General features: G+C 46.1%; 1 protein-coding gene across 2 annotated transcripts; it reads right to left on the reverse strand.

Annotated features, from left to right (window-relative positions):
* Positions 1–246: 246 nt before the first annotated feature.
* Positions 247–17901, reverse strand: LOC136632495 (nicotinamide N-methyltransferase-like). Of its 2 annotated transcripts, XM_066607424.1 has the most exons (4): positions 17616–17901; positions 17249–17456; positions 9439–9530; positions 247–625 (listed from the first exon to the last, which is right to left on the reverse strand). In XM_066607424.1, exons 1-4 carry the CDS (start codon positions 17800–17802, stop codon positions 621–623), a joined length of 492 nt encoding a protein of 163 aa, XP_066463521.1. In that variant the 5' UTR covers positions 17803–17901; the 3' UTR covers positions 247–620. The 2 variants fall into 2 exon arrangements, with proteins under 2 accessions (XP_066463521.1, XP_066463520.1); XM_066607423.1 differs by lacking the exons at positions 247–625; positions 9439–9530 and adding an exon at positions 9757–10802 and having other exon boundaries at positions 17616–17896.
* Positions 17902–19278: the final 1377 nt, after the last annotated feature.

Genomic DNA, 19278 nt, shown 5'->3' on the forward strand with positions numbered 1-19278 from the left:
GGAGCAAGTTGATTTTAAATTTCCCCGCCACCTCAGCTTCTGTGCTTGCGTCCGCCATTTTGGGGAATGGTCCACAGATAAAGATCCCATACGGGAACATTGCTGGAGGCCTTAGGTAAGTAATTTCACCTCCCCTCATGGATCGGATCTGTGACGAGAGGTGAAACTTTAACTTTTTTTTTACTTTTTTGGTGTCAGGGAAATTTCTGCACACAGCACCAATCAGGCCCACCCCAATGCCCCGTTGCCGGCGGTAAAGAAGAAACACAACACGGAGGTCTGGTATAGTTCCTCACATAGGGAAATAACTGCGCACTTTATTACAGATTACATGAGATCTTATACTCTTTGGTCACGTCACTAGGAATGGGTAATGGTCTCATTGGCTCAAATCCACCGCATAACCATATATGTGAAGTCCGCATTTCCGCCTGAGGCAGTGATGGTTATATACGTAGTTAAACAGTCGTTATCTAGATATGGCGCTTCTGGGAAAACAGCCAAGCACGCGGCCTTCGTATCCGGTTCTGTATCATCTCTGAATTTCTGGACACATCTCTCTCAGCCTTGCAAAGCTTTGGAATATCTGATACAAGGCTACATATTAAGTTTTTATCATTTTAGCCTAGAATTAGTATGTATAGAGAAATAGAATTAGTATACATATAAAAAGAAAGACATATAACTATAGATATATATATATATATATATATATATATATATATATATATATATATATATATATATATATATATATATATTGTAAGACAGTGACTGATAGCGTGCTGGAGGGCAGATACGTGCCACCGAGCAGCCTGGGCTCGGTGGAGGAAGCCGGCAGTTGTGTGTTAGTAGCATTAAGCTACTAACATGTTTGTAGTTTTGTAAGTGGCTCCAAGCCGCGTAGTCTGGGCCAGCTTTTCCTGGAGTGGTCAAAGCAAAGGGTGGGATGGCCACTCCCACGTACCAGGTGAGGCTGGTAAAAGGCCTCATAAAAACCTGGGTCTGCAGGTCTTGTCAGAGAGTGTCTGGCTGAGTGCCAGAGAGAGCTCAGAGGAGCGAGGAGCGAGGAGCGAGGAGCCCAGCTAGCCCAGTCTGTGGCTGAGAGGCCTGAGGTTTACTGGGAGACGCCCCTAACCTCACAACCACCTGGGATAGGTGGTGAGACCTCTGAAAGTCTGGGGATCAGACTGGCTTGGTGCAGCAAGCCGTATTTCTGACAAGTGAATAGTCAGGACCGAACATAGGTATAGTGAGTGCTCAGACGAGCAGGTGTTAATTTATGTTTGTTTTTGTTTATGCTGCAATAAACCCAGGCAAAGCCTGGACTAAAGAAAGTTATTGCCCAGTGTCACTGTCTCTGGCCGCGGATGCCCACGCTGCTACCTTACCCTGAAGCTAATCTCTCACAATATATATATATATATATATATATATATATATATACACACACACAGTGGGGAAAAAAATGTATTGAGTCGGATACCAATTGTACAAGTTCCCCCACTTAAAAAGATGAGAGAGGCCTGTAATTGACATCATAGGTAGCCCTCAACTATAAGAGACAACATGAGAAAACACATTCAGAAAATCACATTGTTTGATTTTTAATGAATTTATTTGCAAATTATGGTGGAAAATAGGTATTTGGTCACCTACAAACAAGCAACATTTCTGGGTCTCACAGACCTGTAACTTCTTCTTTAAGAGGCTCCTCTGTTCTCCACTCATTACCTGTAGTAATGGCATCTGTTTGAACTTATTATCAGTATAAAAGACACCCGTCCACAACCTCAAGCAGTGACACTCCAAACTCCACTATGGTGAAGACTAGAGATGAGCGAGCGCACTCGTTCGAGCATTAGGGTGTTCGAGATGCTCGTTACTCGAGACGAGCACCATGCGGCACTCGACTCCATTACATTTCCTTCTCTGAGAAATTTGCGCCCTTTTCTGGCCAATAGAAACACAGGGAAGCCATTACAACTTCCTCCTGTGACGTTCCAGCCCTATCCCACCCCCCTGCAGTGAGTGGCTGGCGAGATCAAGTGACCCTCGAGTATTTAAATCTGCCCCGCCCGCGGCTCGCCACAGACACATGCTAAGAGAGATCAGGGAAAGTGCTGCTGATGCTTCTGCTGCTATAGGGACAGTGTTAGCGTCTTCAAGAACCACAACGGCCCTTCTTAGGGCCACAGCTCACCTAGTGCATTACTGTTGTGGCTGCTGTAAGCAGTTTTGCACACATTTTTTTTTAATGTATATCGGGCGTGCAGGCTGTAGCGTTCTCAGGCTACAGTCTGTACTTGAATATAGGGGCAGTATTGGTCAGGCAGGGACAGTGAGTGGTAGTGTAGAATCCTGTCTACAAGAACCCCAACGGTTCTTCTTAGGGCAACCTGCGACCATGCGCATTTAACTCCGTGGTTGCTGGGAGTTGTAGTACCTCTGTATTGCACAGCCTAGCCTGCGTGCAGCCTTCATTTAAACATTTTTCTGTCCGCACTTTGCGTCGCCTCAGTTCACTCTGCCTCTAAGTGTACGCCAAGAAACCACACATTTTCTACAACACTCTGTTATACATGTGCTGTCTCAGAAGTTCACGGTCTGCTCGACGCCCGTAGATTGAAAGTGCAATACACACTGCCTAGCCTCAGCCTGCATTGCAGAGTAAAATTAGGAGATTTAAAAAAAAAAATCCTTTTTACGGCTAACGCTTACCCAGTGCATTTGCCTGCGTGGCCTGTGGGACTTCACGCCCATCCAAACTGCATAGTTCACAGCCTAGCCTGCGTGCAGCCTTCCTTATAATTTATCTCTGGCTTAATTTAGCGTTATATTACCGCTGGCAGCCACCAACTGCGCAACAATAATTCACAAACATTTTTACACCGCTGTCTCTGCTCGATTCTTAATCCAGCATGCTGAGGGGTAGGGGTAGGGGCAGAGGACGTGGACGCTGTCAAGGACGCGGAGTCCCAAGTGAGGGTGTGGTCATAGGACAAGTTCCTGGTCCAGGTGAATCGCAGCCGGCTGCTGCGGTAGTAGGAGAGAGGACAGTTTCTGGGGTCCCCAGCTTCATATCGCAATTTTTGGGTCCACGCCGTAGACCTTTATTAAAAACTGAGCAGTGTGAGCAGGTCCTGTCGTGGATGGCAGAAAATGCATCCAGCAATCTATCGACCACCCAGTCTTCTACGCCGTCCACTGCTGCAACTCTGAATCCTCTGGCTGCTGCTCCTCCTTCCTCCCAGCCTCCTCACTCCATGAAAATGACACATTCTGAGGAGCAGGCAGACTCCCAGGAACTGTTCTCAGGCCCCTGCCCAGATTGGGCAGCAATGGTTCCTCTCCCACCGGAGGAGTTTATTGTGACCGATGCCCAACCTTTGGAAAGTTCCCGGGGTCCGGGGTATGAGGCTGGGGACTTCCGGCAACTGTCTCAAGAGCTTTCAGTGGGTGAGGAGGACGATGACGATGAGACACAGTTGTCTATCAGTGAGGTAGTAGTGAGGGCAGTAAGTCCAAGGGAGGAGCGCACAGAGGATTCGGAGGAAGGGCCGCTGGACGATGAGGTGACTGACCCTACCTGGTGTGATAAGCCAACTGAGGACAGGTCTTCAGAGGGGGAGGCAATTGCAGCCGCAGGACAGGTTGGAAGAGGCAGTGGGGTGGCCAGGGGTAGAGGCAGGGCCAGACCGAATAATCCACCAGCTGTTTCCCAAAGCATCCCCTCGTGCCAAGCCACCGTGCAGAAGCCAAGGTGCTCTAAGGTGTGGCAGTTTTTCACTGAGAGCGCGGACGACCGGCGAACAGTGGTGTGCAACCTTTGTCGCGCCAAGATCAGCCGTGGAGCCACCACTACCAGCCTCACCAGCAGCATGCGCAAGCATATGATGGCCAAGCACCCCACAAAGTGGGACGGAGGCCGTTCACCGCCTCCGGGTTGCACCACTGCCTCTTGCCCTGTGCCCCAACCTGCCACTGAGATCCAACCCACCTCTCAGGACACAGGCACAAGTGCCTCCCGGCCTGGACCCACACCCTCACCTCCGCTGTCCTCGGCCCCATCCAGCAATGTCTCTCAGCTCTGCGTCCAGCTGTAGCTTGCACAAGCGTTGGAGCGAAAGCGCAAATATGCCGCCACGCACCCGCACGCTCAAGCTTTAAATGTCCACATTGCCAAACTGATCAGCCTGGAGATGCTCCCGTACAGGCTTGTGTAAACGGAGGCTTTCAAAAACATGATGGCGGCGGCGGCCCCACGCTACTCGGTCCCCAGTCACCACTATTTTTCACGGTGTGCCGTCCCAGCCCTGCACGACCACGTCTCCCGCAAAACATTGTACGCTCCCTCACCAATGCGGTTGCTGGCAAGGTCCACTTAACAACGGACACGTGGACAAGAACAGGCGGGCAGGGCCACTATATCTCCCTGACGGCACATTGGGTGAATTTAGTGGAGGCTCGGACCGAGTCAGAGCCTGGGAACGCTCACGTCCTACCCACCCCCAGAATTGCGGGCCCCAGCTCGGTGCTGGTATCTGCGACGGTGTATGCCACCTCCATTACACCTTCCTCCTCCTCCTCCTCCTCCTATGCAACCTCTACCTCGCAATCAAGATGTGTCAGCGGCAGCACAGCGGTGGGCAAGCATCAGCAGGCCGTGCTGAAACTAATCAGATTAGGAGAGAAGAGGCACACGGCTTACAAACTGTTGCATGGTCGGACAGAGTAGACCGACTGCTGGCTTTCCCCGCTGAGCCTCCAACCGGGCATGGTCGTGTGTGACAACGGCCGTAACCTGGTGGCGGCTCTGCAACTCGGCAGCCTCACGCACGTGCCATGCCTGGCCCATGTCTTCAATTTGGTGGTTCAGTGGTTTCTGAAAAGCTACCCACACTTGTCAGACCTCCTCGGAAAGGTGCACTGGGTCAACGCACATTTCCGGAAGTCTAACATGGACGCTGCCACCCTGCGGACCCTAAACATCGGTTTAATCTGCCAGTGCAGTGACTGCTTTGCGACGTGCCTACACTGTGGAACTCTATGCTGCACATGTTGGCCAGGTTGTATGAGCAGCATAGAGCTGTAGTGAAATACCAACTCCAACACGTGCAACGAACTTGCGCTGTATGCCCTGGAGGTGCTGGCTTGCCTTGCCGCTAGCGTCTTGTCAGAGAGGGTGTTTAGTGCAGCTGGGGGAATCATCACGGACCAGCGTACCAGCCTGTCAACTGCCAGTGCTGACATGCTTACACTCATAAAGATGAACAAAGCCTGGATTTCCCCAGACTTCTCTTCTCCTCCAGCGGAGAGCAGCGGAACCTAAAGATTCTTTTCGCTGCAACCGCAGATAAAAGCACTCTTCTGTATCACCGGGAAAACGGCGCATTTATCTTTGTCAATCTGTCTCTGACATTAGTCCTCCTCCTGCTACTCCTCCTTCAGAAACAACATGTCATTGCGCTGAACGGCCAATTTTTCTGCGGCCCAAAAGGCTCATCTACATCTACCAATGTTTTTACAATTTTTCAAATTTTCAAAAGTATTGAGACTGTTATATGAACCAAGTTTTTAAACAGGGCTGCCTCCAGGCTCTATTACAAATTAAGCAACAGTGAGCTGTATCTTTAAAAAAATGTTTATAGGTTTCACCTGCCCTCTCGGTTGATACATTTTTCACAGGTACACATGTACTCTTGGTACACTAATTTTTCGGGCCCACGCCTACACTCTTATCCAACTAATGATTTGGAATCCCAATGTTTCTGATGTTGGCCTATACTATTGCTACAGAAATTTTACTGGGGTCTGCCTGCCTATACTTCTGCTATGTGAAAGTTACAGGGGTCTGCCTATACTGCTGCCACTTACATGTTACAGGGGTCTGCCTATACTGCTGCCACTTGAATGTTACAGGGGTCTTCCTATACTTCTGCTAATGAAATGTTACTGGGGTCTGCCTATACTTCAACAACAGAAATGGTGGTGGGGTCTGCCTATACTGCTGCTACAGAAATGATACTGGGGTCTGCCCATACTTCTGCCACATAAATGTTACAGGGGTCTGCCTATACTTCTGCTACAATAATGTTACTGGGGTCTGCCTATACTTCTGCCACGTAAATGTTACAGGGGGTCTGCGTATACTTCTGCTACAAAAATGGTACTGGAGTCTGCCTTTACTTCTACAGAAATGGTACTGGGATCTGCCTATACTGCTGCTACAAAAATGTTACAGGGGTCTGCCCATGCTTCTGCTACATTAATGTTTCAGGTGTCTGCTTATACTGCTGCTACAGAAATGTTACAGGGGTCTGCCTATAGTGCTGCTACAGAAACGTTACTGGGGTCTGCCTATACTGTTACTACAGAAATGTTACTCGGCTCTGTCTATACTGTTACAACAGAAATGTTACTGAGGTCTGTCTATACTGTTACTACTGAAATGTTACAAATACTGGGCTCTGCCTGTACTGCTGCTACTGAAATGTTACAGGGGTCTGCATATACTGCTGCTACTGAAATGTTACAGGGGTCTGCCAATACTGGTGCTACATAAATGTTACAGGGGTCTGCCTATACTGCTGCCACTTAAATGTTAGAGGGGTCTGCCTATACTGCTGCCACGTAAATGATACAGGGGTCTGCCTATACTGCTGTCACAAGGATGTGACTGGGGTCTGCCTTACTGCTGCCACTTAAATTTTACAGGGGTTTGCCCATACTGCTGCCACAAGGATGTTACAGGGGTCTGCGTATACTTCTGCCACGTGCATTTTATAGGGGTTTGCCCATACTGCTGCCACAAGGATGTTACTCGGGTCTGCCTATACTTCTGCTACAGAAATGTTACTGGGATCTGTCTATAGTGTTACTACAGAAATGTTACAGGGGTCTGCCTATACTGCTGCCACGTCAATGTTACCTAGGTCTGCCTATACTGCTGCTACATAAATGTTGCTGGGGTCTGCCTATACTGTTACTATAGATATGTTACTCTGCTCTGTCTATACTGTTACTACAGAAATGTTACTGGGGTCTGTCTATACTGTTACTACAGAAATGTTACTGGGGTCTGTCTATACTGTTACTACAGAAATGTTACTGGGGTCTGTCTATACTGTTACTACTGAAATGTTACAAATACTGGGCTCTGCCTATACTGGTGCCACTGAAATGTTACAGGGGTTCTGCATATACTGCTGCTACACAAATGTTACTAGGGGGTCCGCGTATACTTCTGCTACTAAAATGTTACTGGGGTCTGCCTATACTTTTGCTAATGAAATGTTACTGGGGTCTGTCTATACTGTTACTACAGAAATGTTACTGGGGTCTCCCTAGACTTTTGCAACATAACTGTTACTTAGGTCAGCTTATACCTTTGCTACAGGAATATTACAGTGGTCTGTGTATACTATGGGTGTACTAAGTCTTCCCATCGTGGTGTTCTACCTATCTGGCCCCCAAAAAAACCCATACTGACTAGGGCACTGCGTGTGGGCCGCAGCCAACATGTATTCCCTCTCACGTAACCTCAGCTATCTGGGGCACTGCAATGGGATTTCTTTCTGTACCGTCTGTGTGTTCCTGCTAGCCACCCATGCTGCGAGTGAACACAGACTTGCCATTGCGTAGTTGTACCTGCCTGGCACTTTTAAAAATAACCCTGAATGTCTAGGGCATGGCGTGTGGGCCGCAGCCAACATGTATATCCTCTCACGTAACCTCAGCTATCTGGGGCACTGCAATGGGATTTCTTTCTGTACCGTCTGTGTGTACCTGCTAGCCACCCATGCTGCTGGTTCACACAGAATTGCCTTAGTGGAGTTGTACGTGTCTGTCCCCAAAACACTGACAGACTTGGGTAGAGTGCAGAGTGCAGATGGTTTACCCCTTGCGTTGTCGATGAGGTATCCGATACCCAAACCGAATGAGTAGTGTGTGGACACATGGAGTCCCCATTGCTATGTCACTCGCAGCACCTTGGGCTACACAAGGTGCTTGCTGGGACAGAGGCTGACCCTGGGCCTGCTCCCATACTTCCCACACCGAGTATTGCTGCATTGTGGAGATGTGTAGAAGTACTGGGCTGGCAGCGGGCTCCCCTTTATGCCCACGTTTGCAGCTCCTGATGGAGGTGGCAAAGGATTGGAATGAAGATTGAAAAAATCCAATCTACTATCAATTCTCAACAGCATTGTGGGCTATCACTCCCCCTTTCAAAGAGAGTCGCTGCCTGGCCCTGCCAACCCTCTGCAGTGTGTGCCTCTGGTTCCTCCTCATGGCATTTATAAATAGACATGAGGGTGGTGTGGCTATGAGGCCAGCATGTGGCATGAGGCCAGCTGAGGGCTGCACAGGGGCACTTTTGTGTGTGCTGCAGATGCAGGGTCGTGCGGGGGGGTTGGGCAGCATGTAACCCGGGAGAAGAGGCAGCGGTGTGTCCTGCAGGCAGTGATTGTGCTTGGTTGGGGGTAGTGTGGTGCTTAGCTAAGGTGTGCCTTGCTAATGAGGGTTTGTCCGAAGTAAAAATTGTTGGGGGGGGGGGGGGGTCACTCTTGCCGCTATTGTGGCTTAATAGTGAGACCTGGGAACCTGAGATGCAGCCCTGCACATTGCCCCTCGCGTGCCCTATCCATTTCTGTGTCGGTTCCATCACTTTCGTAGGTTTTGCAGATTTGCGCAAATGAAAACCTTAGCGAGCATGGGTCATATACAAAATGCTCGAGTCGCTGATTGACTTTAATGGGGTTTGTTACTCGAAACGAACCCTCGAGCATCACAGAAAGCTCGACTCGAGCAACCAGCACCCGTGCATTTTGGTGCTCGCTCATCTCTAGTGAAGAGTAATGTTAAGTTTTTCGAGGCTCTGTTCTGGATAAGATAGCAAGAAAAGTATATCATCAGCAAAAGCTATAGATTTAAGCGAGAAGTTGTCAACTTCTATGCCTTTTATAACTTTGTCCTGTCTAACCATTTGGAGAAGTATTCCTAAGGAGAGGATAAAAAGAGTAGGTGACAGGTAAAACCTTGGCGAGTGCCATTGGTAATTTCCAATGGGTTTGAAAATATATCTCTAACTTTAATTTTTGCATGGGGATAAGAATAGAGTGAAAATATTGCTCGTATTAGAGAGATAGGTAAGTTGAATTTGTTTAAATCCCCGTCCACTCTATCAAATGCCTTTTCAGCATCAATCCCCAATAGAATCAATGGGGACTTCCTTTTCCGCGCAAACCCAATAGCATGTAAAAGATGCAATGACATATTTTTCTTTTTAACAAAACATAAACTGCAAATCTGTGTATTAATGCCCTTCAGATATTTGTATACAGCTATTAAATTTCCTCTTAACCTCCTTTTTTGCAAGCTAAACACGCCCAGATCCTTTAACCGTTCTTCAAAGGACATGATTTGCAGACCACTCACCATCTTGGTAGCTTTTTTCTGAACTTGCTCCAGTTTGTCTGTCTTTTTTAAATTGGGGCACCCAAAACTGCACACAGTATTCCAGATGAGGCCTGACTAAGGAAGAGTAAAGGGGGAGAATGACCTCTTGTGATCTAGACTCTATGCTTCTCTTAATACATCCCACAATTGTGCTTGCCTTTTTGGCTGCTGCATCACATTGTTGACTCATATTCAGTGTATGGTCTATTAGTATACCCAAGTCTTTTTCACATGTGCTGCTGCTTAGCCCAACTCCTCCCATTCTGTATGCGCTTTTTTTCATTTTTTTGCCCTGAAATTAAAAAAAGACTTTTTGCATTTTTTGTTTTATTAGCGGTAATGTGTGAAAAAGTAAAACAAAAAACTTTTCAGAAATGTGTCTTTTTTTTATTTTTAAAATTATTATATTTACATTAAAATAAAGTATGTGAATGAGTTTGCAATATTGTTTTGGATGTTTTGATATATAATTTGTATAATCTTGGATTACAGGGTGGATATGGCGGCACTTGATGTTGGCGTGGCCATGGGTCATTTTCCTTTTTTACGCCTGCGGAGAAAAAAAATCGCAGCATGCTCCATTATTGTGTAGGCTCCGCATGGACTGCTTCCTTTGACATTGTAGAAAGGTCGCTGGACCAGCGTCATCGCCAGGCAACACCGCACATGACCATGTACTACGCCAAACTATTCGCAATACAGAATAATTAAAGAAATGACAGAATCTGACTCAGTTGTGTGCAGCCGGCCATAATACCAAATGAAACCTATGAACAAAAGTGGCAATGTTTTCTGAAAAATTAAGCCGTAAAGCTAATCTCATAGAATCCCTATTGATTGCATTGAAATATATTTTTATTGCAGTAAATTAGATCTATGATTCATGTCTATGAATGGCAGTAGCTTAGCGGAGTCTAGACAACATATTCTCTTTGATAGCAGTGATAACAATAAACTGTTTGTAATCGGTGAGATCACTTTGTATTTTTCTGTCTAACACTTCACAGGAATCAATATTAAATCCCTCATCGGCAAGCTTTTGCCTTAAAAAACATTCATCGTAGGTAAAAACGTGATATGTGTCTTTACCAACTTTATAATATGAAGCATTTAAACAACCAAGAAGAATTAGCAGCCCTCCGGGTTTAAGGAGCTTCATTATACTTTGGAAATTTTTGGTGTAGTCATTTTGGTCTTGACTGATCACCTCCAGTAACGCTGATGTGATTATGCAGTCGGCTTGTTCCAGTACCTCCAGCTCTGTGATGTTAGCTTTATGGAGGTCAAATTTCAGAACCCGCTTAATGCATGTTTTCAAATTGTCTTCCTTATTAAGATCTTCACTAAAAAGAGAAGATATTTTAAGAAGCTGAATAAATATTAAAATTGCCTTACTCTTATTCCTCTGGACATGCACTTTAGACAGCTGTTGTATAAAATAGAGCACCTATACCACCTAATTCCCATGGAGTATAACGGGCTCAAAGTATGACATATGGTAGTAAGGGGGATTTAAAAAAAGAAATTTAAAGCTTCAGCAGAACATAAATACCTCAGTGTTTAGGGCAATGTGCAGATTTCTGTCAGATCAAAGACACAAATAAATGTACAGGTTAAACTTAAGGGTGGCTTCACACGTTCGTGTATTTTGTGCGTGCATACGCACGCACAAAAACACACGTATATTAGCCCCAATGCATTCCCTATGGTGTGTGCACATGTCCGTGCTTTACAGGCGTGTGCCTGCAAAGATAGGATATGCATGCACCATAGTGAATGCACGCATTGTTTTCAATGGAGCCATGGCTGCTGCCTATAACAGCAACAGCCACAGTATCTGCATAATCATACCAGTTCAAGCTCAAGTTATCGGGTGTCAGCCACAATGCTCCCAAAACAATGACAGCCACAAGACCACCAAACTAGGGCCATTAAATAGGGCCCACACAACATTGTCAGCCACAGAGCACACACAGCGGTGCTTGAAGATTTGCGAAACCTTCGAAATGTTTCAACATTTTTGCATACATTTGATTTAAAATTACATCATACACCTAAGTCTTAAAAGTAGATAGAGAGAACAAAATTAAACAAATGATTCATGAATATTAGATTTGGTCATTTATTGAGGCGAATCCAATATCCCATCTTTGAGTGTCAAAAGTACGCAAAGCTTTGCTTTAAATATCTGGTGTGACCCCCTTGTATAGCAATAACTACAAAGTTTAGAGATATTATTAAAGGGGTTGTCCCGCGCCAAAACGTTTTTTTTTTTTTTCAACCCCCCCCCCCCCCCCGTTCGGCGCGAGACAACCCCGATGCAGGGGTTAAAAAAGAACACCGGACAGCGCTTACCTGAATCCCCGCGCTCCGGTGACTTCTTACTCACCTGCTGAAGATGGCCGCCAGCATCTTCTCCCTCGGTGGACCGCAGGGCTTCTGTGCGGTCCATTGCCGATTCCAGCCTCCTGATTGGCTGGAATCGGCACGTGATGGGGCGGAGCTACACGGAGCTACACGGAGCCCCATTAAGAAGAGGAGAAGACCCGGCCATTAGACGGCGAAAATTAGACGGCAACCATGGAGACGAGGACGCCAGCAACGGAACAGGTAAGTGAATAACTTTTGATAACTTCTGTATGGCTCATAATTAATGCACAATGTACATTACAAAGTGCATTAATATGGCCATACAGAAGTGTATAGACCCACTTGCTGCCACGGGACAACCCCTTTAAGGAAAACCTGCTCCGGAGCACAAGAGACCTCAGACTAGGCAGAAGGATTACCTACCAATACTACAGTGGTCATAAGCACACAACCAAGACAACACAATAGAGGCTTCGGGACAACTCTATGAATATCCTTGAGTGGCCCAGCCAGAACCCTGACTGGAACCCAGTCGAACATCTCTGGAGAGAACTTAAAATAACTGCCAACAGACACTCACCATCCAACCTGACAGAGCTTGAGAGGATCTGCAGAAAAAAAATGGCAGAAAACCACCAAATCTGGGTGTGCAAACCTTGTGTCAACATACCAAGAAGCCTGGAAGTTGAAAGCGCCCCCAAAAGTACTTTAAAGGAGATGTCTCGAGGAAGCAGTTAAATTTTTTTTTTGCCCAGTCCCCCCCATTAAGCATACATTACTAAGCCCCCCTGTAAATGACATTTCTAGCTGGTTCGTACTTACCGTTCCAGCGTTTCAGCAACTTATAAAAGTTTCCTCAAGATGGCCGCCGGCTCTTTCCCCGTCGCTCGCTGCAGCCCGACGTGCGCGCTCCCGAGACGCCGCCAGCTGTGTCTCCATGGCAACCGGACGCATCGCAGCCGCCGACCAGACGCCCCACAGCCGCCGACCAGACGCCCACCGCCAGGCAGCAGGTAAGGCGCTATCCCCCGGCTCCCCAGCGCTAGACCCTCAGCCCAGGTGAAGGCCCCGGAGCCCAGCGCTAGTTCCCCCGGCCTAGCGGCAGCCCCCCCCCCGGCCTAGCGGCAGCCCCCCCCAGCCTAGCGACAGCCCCCCCCCGGCCTAGCGACAGCCCCCCCATCGCAGCGGCAGCCCCCCCCCCGGCCTACCGACAGCCCCCCCATCGCAGCGACAGCCCCCCCGGCCTAGCGACAGCCCCCCCGGCCTAGCGCTAGTTCCCCCATCACAGCGGCAGCCCCCCCGGCCTAGCGCTAGTTCCCCCATCACAGCGGCAGCCCCCCCCCCCATCGCAGCGACAGCCCCCCCGGCCTAGCGCTAGTTCCCCCATCACAGCGGCAGCCCCCCCGGCCTAGCGCTAGTTCCCCCATCACAGCGGCAGCCCCCCCGGCCTAGCGCTAGTTCCCCCATCACAGCGGCAGCCCCCCCCGGCGCAGCGACAGCCCCCCCGGCGCAGCGGCAGCCCGGCGCAGCGGCAGCCCCCCCGGCGCAGCGGCAGCCCCCCCCCCCACAAATCACTTACCTGGGACGCTTCTCGGGGCTGCTGGGCTGGGCTGGGCTTCTCCGCTGGGCAGCTCCAGTTTCTGCACCTTCCTCTAACAGAGGAAGGTACAGAATGGCCGCTGCAGCGCGCTCCCGAGCAGTGACAGCTCGTCTGCGCATGCGCAGAAGAGCTGTAGCGGGGAGCACACTGAAGCGGCTCGTGCTGAATGGAGAAGACCGGACTGCGCAAGCGCGTCTAAAAAAGCAAGCTGCCAGCGAATTTAGACGGAACCATGGAGACGAGGACGCTAGCAACGGAGCAGGTAAGTGAATAACTTCTGTATGGCTCATATTTAATGCACAATGTACATTACAAAGTGCATTAATATGGCCATACGGAAGTGTATAACCCCACTTGGTTTCGCGAGACCACCCCTTTAAGTACTGAGTAGAGGGTCTGAATACTTGTGTCAATACAAAATGTTAGTTTTTCATTTAAAAAAATGTACACAGATTTCTAAGGTACTACTGTACTTTGATGCCACTAGAAGCTAGGAGTTTGACAGGGCTTGGATGCAGGAATGCTCCTGTCACACCCCTAGGTCCCAATTGGCTGCATTCCTCCAGGTCCTTGAGGGTCCATTACCAGCGTCACTATACAGTCCTCATTGCATCTGGGCTGGAAGCGGGGCTGAGTCTCCCCTCCCTCACTGGTCCATCTGTCGATTTTGCTACCCTGCGATTACTGAAGCCCCCCCACACACACACACACACACACACATTGTTCAACGCCGACAGTCTCAGGATGGTCGGGACAGAGGAAAAAAACAGTTCGTGGTGGGGAACCTGCACATGGCAGCACCCCGGCAATGGGAGACTTACAGATCCAGGGACCGGAGAGAGCCGACAGCTGCACATGGCAGAACCCCACAGCCGCACATCGCAGAACTGTGGGGACTGCAGAGTTACAGCTACGGGTTCCGGGGACAGCGGACAGCTGCACATGGCAAAAGAGCGGGCACAGGATACTTACACCTTTGGCCTCCAGAAACAGCGGGGTGAAGATCCACACTCCGGGGTGCACTTCGCCACATTAATGCAGTGACAAAAGTTTCCACACTGCAGAGGCCAAAGTAGCTGGATGGCAGTGGGGAGATGCAACACGCTGCTAAAGGACCTTCAAGGACCTGGAGGAATAAGCTGTTGCCAGATACCTCTGGTGGCAGCTTAACTCTCCTGAGAACGAAAGGATTATGCATGTTGAAATATAGCAGCCTGATAAATCTTTTCCCCAATTTCTCTTAATGAGGAAAAGTTGAGACCCCTCATAAACATTTGGTTATGTGCACATCACACTTTTACCATATGGCTTAGGGTCTATTCTCACCATGTTGACCGTTAAGTTCAGTCGTCTTGTCATGGTTTATGTACTAATTCCCAAACAAATGCTAGGGATGGAACCTGTTATCAGACCACACCGGTACCGATCTGATGACCTCGTTGCCAGGTACGAAATTGGTAGATATGGAAGCCCGTGATGAGAAGATTTGCTAGCAATTATCTATGAATAGCATGAAATCACTCCATGTTATGTCAAGGCACTTCTCCAGTGAGAATCTCAATGAATTCTACTTTATTATCAACCTTGCCAACTCTTATACAGAAAGAAGAGGGCGTATCCAAATGTTGCTTGGTACAAAGATCAGTGTTACGTAGTTTACTGTTACAAAGGTGAAAATACTTATTGATCATAAGACTTATTGACATCTTCCAAATATTCTCAAAGCTCTTTAGGCCCATCTCAGACATAGAAATTACCTAAGTCAGGATATTGCTGTTGCATTAGACAATATTTCTGCAATAGTTGTGTGTCTTCTCTGTTAACCCCTTAATGACATGGCCTATTTTGGCGTTGAGGACCAAGCGATTTTTTGGTATTTTTCCATCTCCATTTTTCAAAAGCCATAACTTTTTTATTTTTCCGTGGACGCGGCCGTGTAAGGGCTTGTTTTTTGCGTGGCGATCTGTAGTTTTTATCGGTGCCACTTTTGGGTATATAGACAATATCGTAAATTTTTTTTTTTTTTTTTTTAATGATAACAGGGAGAGAAAACGCATCAATTCTGCCATAGATTTTTTTTTTTTTTTTACAGCGTTAATCATGCAGCATAAATGACACACTAAAATTTTTCTGCGGGTCGGTACGGTAACAACGATACCAAAATTGTTATATTTTTTTTAGGTTTTTACACTTTTTTGCAATAAAACCCCCTTTTTTTGGAAATCTTTTTTTTTTCTCTATAGCTGCATTCAAAGTCCTGTAACTTTTTTATATTTCTATTTACGGAGCTCTATGAGGGCTTATTTTTTGCGAGACGAGCTGTAGTTTTTATTGGTACCATTTTGGGAAATGTACGGCTTTTTTGATCACTTTTATTGCATTTTTTGTGAGGCAAAATGCTAAAAATTAGCATTTTGCCTCTGTTTTTTAGCGGTTTTTTTTTACGCTTTTTGTCGTACAAAATAAAAAGCGTGTTCAACTTTTTGTACACATCGTTACGGACGCGTCAATACCCAATATGTGGGGTTTTAGTTTTTTTTCCCTTTTTTTATGCTAATATTAGAAAAAGCATAAAAAAGGGGTTTTTTACATTTTTTTTTTTACATTTTTATTTTTTTTACACTTTTCTTTTCTTTTTTTTAATACTATTTGAGTCCCTCTGAGGGACTTACATCACTGTGCCTATGATCGCTGTCATAAGGCATGGCAGAGCTACTGCTCTGCCATGCCTTATCGCTTGTACAGCGATAATAGGCACAGGCAATACAGGACGCCAGTGTCTGGCGTCCTGTTGCCATGGTGACAGGCCGGGCTCTCGCGATAACATCGCGAGTTCCGGCCGGAGACACACAGGGATCGCGATCCCTCTGTGAACTCTTTCCCTGCCGCGATCTACTTAGATCGCGGCAGGGAAGGGGTTAACAGCGGCGGGCGCATCTCCGATGCCCCCCCGCTGTTGGAGCGGGACGCCGGCTGTGACTGACAGCCGGCTCCCGCTGCGGGATAGCGCGGGATCACATGTGATCCCGTGCTATCTCCAGGACGTACCAGGTACGTCATGTTGCGGGAAGTACCAGGCTGCCATGACGTACCAGGTACGTCCAGGAGCGGGAAGGGGTTAACATAGCTTAGCCTTATTTAATTTGTCTGTTGACTTCTTATCTTAAAATCCTAGTTCCCAGCACTACAAAGCATAGGTTTTAGTCTTCTATTTAAGGGTCAATAGTCCAATACAAGGTAAGAAACATACACTTATTGCATTCTGAAACTTAACACTTTACATTCCATGACAAACCCCTGGAAGAAAGCGCTCTCTACAATTCTACAAATATACTGAAATGGGGACCACAACAGCGGACTATCGTTTCAGTGGGTTTTCATTAATTTCATTAATGTCATTTTGCACTGGAAAGTGAAATGTGGTCTATCATAGCTTCCTCTTGAGGATATATGATTTAGGACCTAAATAGATGGGTGTGATTTTTTTTTTGTGTAATGCTGACGTGACAATTATGGCCGCATAACAGGATGAAATGAAACAATTGCTTTTGAAGGTTTCACTTTCACTAGTGACATTCTTGCCGATTAATAGTACAGGTTAGAAAAGATAAGACTTGTCCTATCTTTTTCACACATTGTAAATACTACATATGAGGAAAGACCAGTCAGGACCAACGTTTCCCCATTTTTTTTTTCTTCAAATTCGTGCAAAATAGTGCCCAGTTTGAAAAAAAAATTTTTTACCCTGTTCATGCGCAACTATGCGACTAGAGTAGTTGATCATATGCCTATTTGAAGAAGCCCTTAATAAGATCTTACCTTGTACGGTGAAGTCCTTTCACATAATTATGTGCGTGAGACCAATCAAAAGCTCCAGTACGCATGGCCAGCCACTTGTTGAGCTCCATAATGCAAGTGTCATTCAGTTTTAGTATTGTAATTTCTGGGTAGTAATCACAGACTGTATACAGCTGATGAATAAGGGAGGCAACACTAAAATCATATGCACTTGTGCCTTTGAAATTACCTGCAAAGAAAAAAAAAGACACAAATCAGTATTGGCAGTCAATAAGTGTTTTGAGATCATGCAAGTCTCCACTGTGTTATATTCTGATGTCCATAAATAGAATTTATGACTATTGACAAAATGTCTCCTATGATTTAATCTGGGATTGTGGATACAAACCTGCAGCCAATGCATCATGTATCTTCTTCATAAAAAAATGTAAAGTCTCTTCGCCGAATCCAGTTTTTATGTCACACGAAAAATAAGTTTGTTGAAAGCCAATTGTATTCATTCCATCCTTATGATAGACTTTTGGCTTTCGCATATCAATTTTTTCATGGCAAAGTTTTGGCTTTGGCGCATCCATTCTTTCGTATGGAAGGATTCCTCTTCTAGTAGCTAATGCTAAATGTGGCTTTGTGAGCCTGTTATACACTATTCATATTATTTACAAGGCTAAACAATCACTAATAGAGAAGCAGTAGGGTGGTTGTATTATGTGAAATAATATTTACAATTGCCTTAAACCTTTAGTGACGAACCTTGTTGGCACCTTAACCCCCTAAGGACATGGCCTATTTGGCCATGAAGACACAGCGATTTTTGGGGGAATTTCATCTCACTTGCTTTTTGCCTAGTTTTTATTGATACCATTTTTGGTTGCATATAATGTATTGTAAAACTTTTATTGTTTTGGGGGTTTTTTTGAGAGCAGGGGGAGAAAACACAAATTATGCCATTGTTTTTTAATTCTTATTTACAGCATCAATCATACAGCATAAATGGCACAATGGATTTTTTTCTGCGGGTCAATATGATTACGATGATACCAAAAATATTATACATTTTTAAAGTATTTCCACTTTTACACAATTAAAACCTTTTTTGGAAATTATAATTGTTTTTGCGTTGTTGCATTCAAAGTTCCATAACATTTATATTTTTCCATTGACAAAGCTATTTGAGGGCTAGCTTTTATTTGGACCATTTTGGAGTAGATATGGGTTTTTTATTACTTTTATTGTGGTTTTTTGGAGGTAAAACCAACAAAATTAGCTGTCTTGTCTTTTTTTTTTTTTACAGTTTTTGCTGTGCGGAATTAACAGTGTGCTTAAATTATACTACAGGTCATAATAGACACGATAATATAAAATATGTGTTTTTTTTCTTAATTTTTTTATTTTTATGCAAATATTGGAAAATGAGCGAAAATTGATTTATTTTATTTTTATTTTACATTTTTTTACATTGTTTATATCAGGGTTCCCCAACTCCATTCCTCAGGGACCGCCAACAGGTCATGTTTTCAGGATTTCCTCAGTATAGCACAGGTGATGTAATTATTGTGAATGCCTCAGACATTGCCAGCGGTGTTCTTACTATAGGAGATCCCGAAAACATGACCTGTTGGGGGTCCCTGAGGACTGGAGTTGGGGACCCCTGGTTTATGTCCCTGAAGGGTACCTGAATCATAACCACTGTTATCGCTATGATAAAGCATTTTAGGACTTATGTGCCGTAATTCCTTATTACTTGTTAAAGCAATCATAAGTAATGGCAAGCCGGGACACCTGTATCTAGCGTCCTGCTGCCATGGCATCTGGCCAGCCATGGAGCCCCCTCTCTCTTTGAAGTCATAATTTTCAGTTGTTGCAGCAGGAGGCCGGCTATCACTAACAGCTGGATCCCGCTGCGAGATGGTGCATGCTCACTTCTGAAACCGTGCCATCAATATGACCTAAGGTTACGTCCTGTCACGTTAAGCACCACACCACAATGCAACGGTGTAACCTTACGTTCTGTGGTGTTAAAGGATTAATGACCAACAATTTTTAAAGTTTTT

Source organism: Eleutherodactylus coqui, chromosome 6 (assembly GCF_035609145.1).
Source record: "Eleutherodactylus coqui strain aEleCoq1 chromosome 6, aEleCoq1.hap1, whole genome shotgun sequence".
Classification (NCBI taxonomy): Eukaryota; Metazoa; Chordata; class Amphibia; order Anura; family Eleutherodactylidae; genus Eleutherodactylus; species Eleutherodactylus coqui.

What these genes read in the sequence shown, in the direction of transcription:
- LOC136632495 (XM_066607423.1), bottom strand. Translation starts at nt 17,802, where the DNA reads ATGGATGCGCCAAAGCCAAAACTTTGCCATGAAAAAATTGATATGCGA. An exon ending in ACATGATGCATTGGCTGCAG is followed by an intron (nt 17,457 to 17,615) that starts GTTTGTATCCAC and finishes TTTTCTTTGCAG; the next exon opens with GTAATTTCAAAGGCACAAGT. An exon ending in AAAGGACTTCACCGTACAAG is followed by an intron (nt 10,803 to 17,248) that starts GTAAGATCTTAT and finishes TTCTCTTTTTAG; the next exon opens with TGAAGATCTTAATAAGGAAG.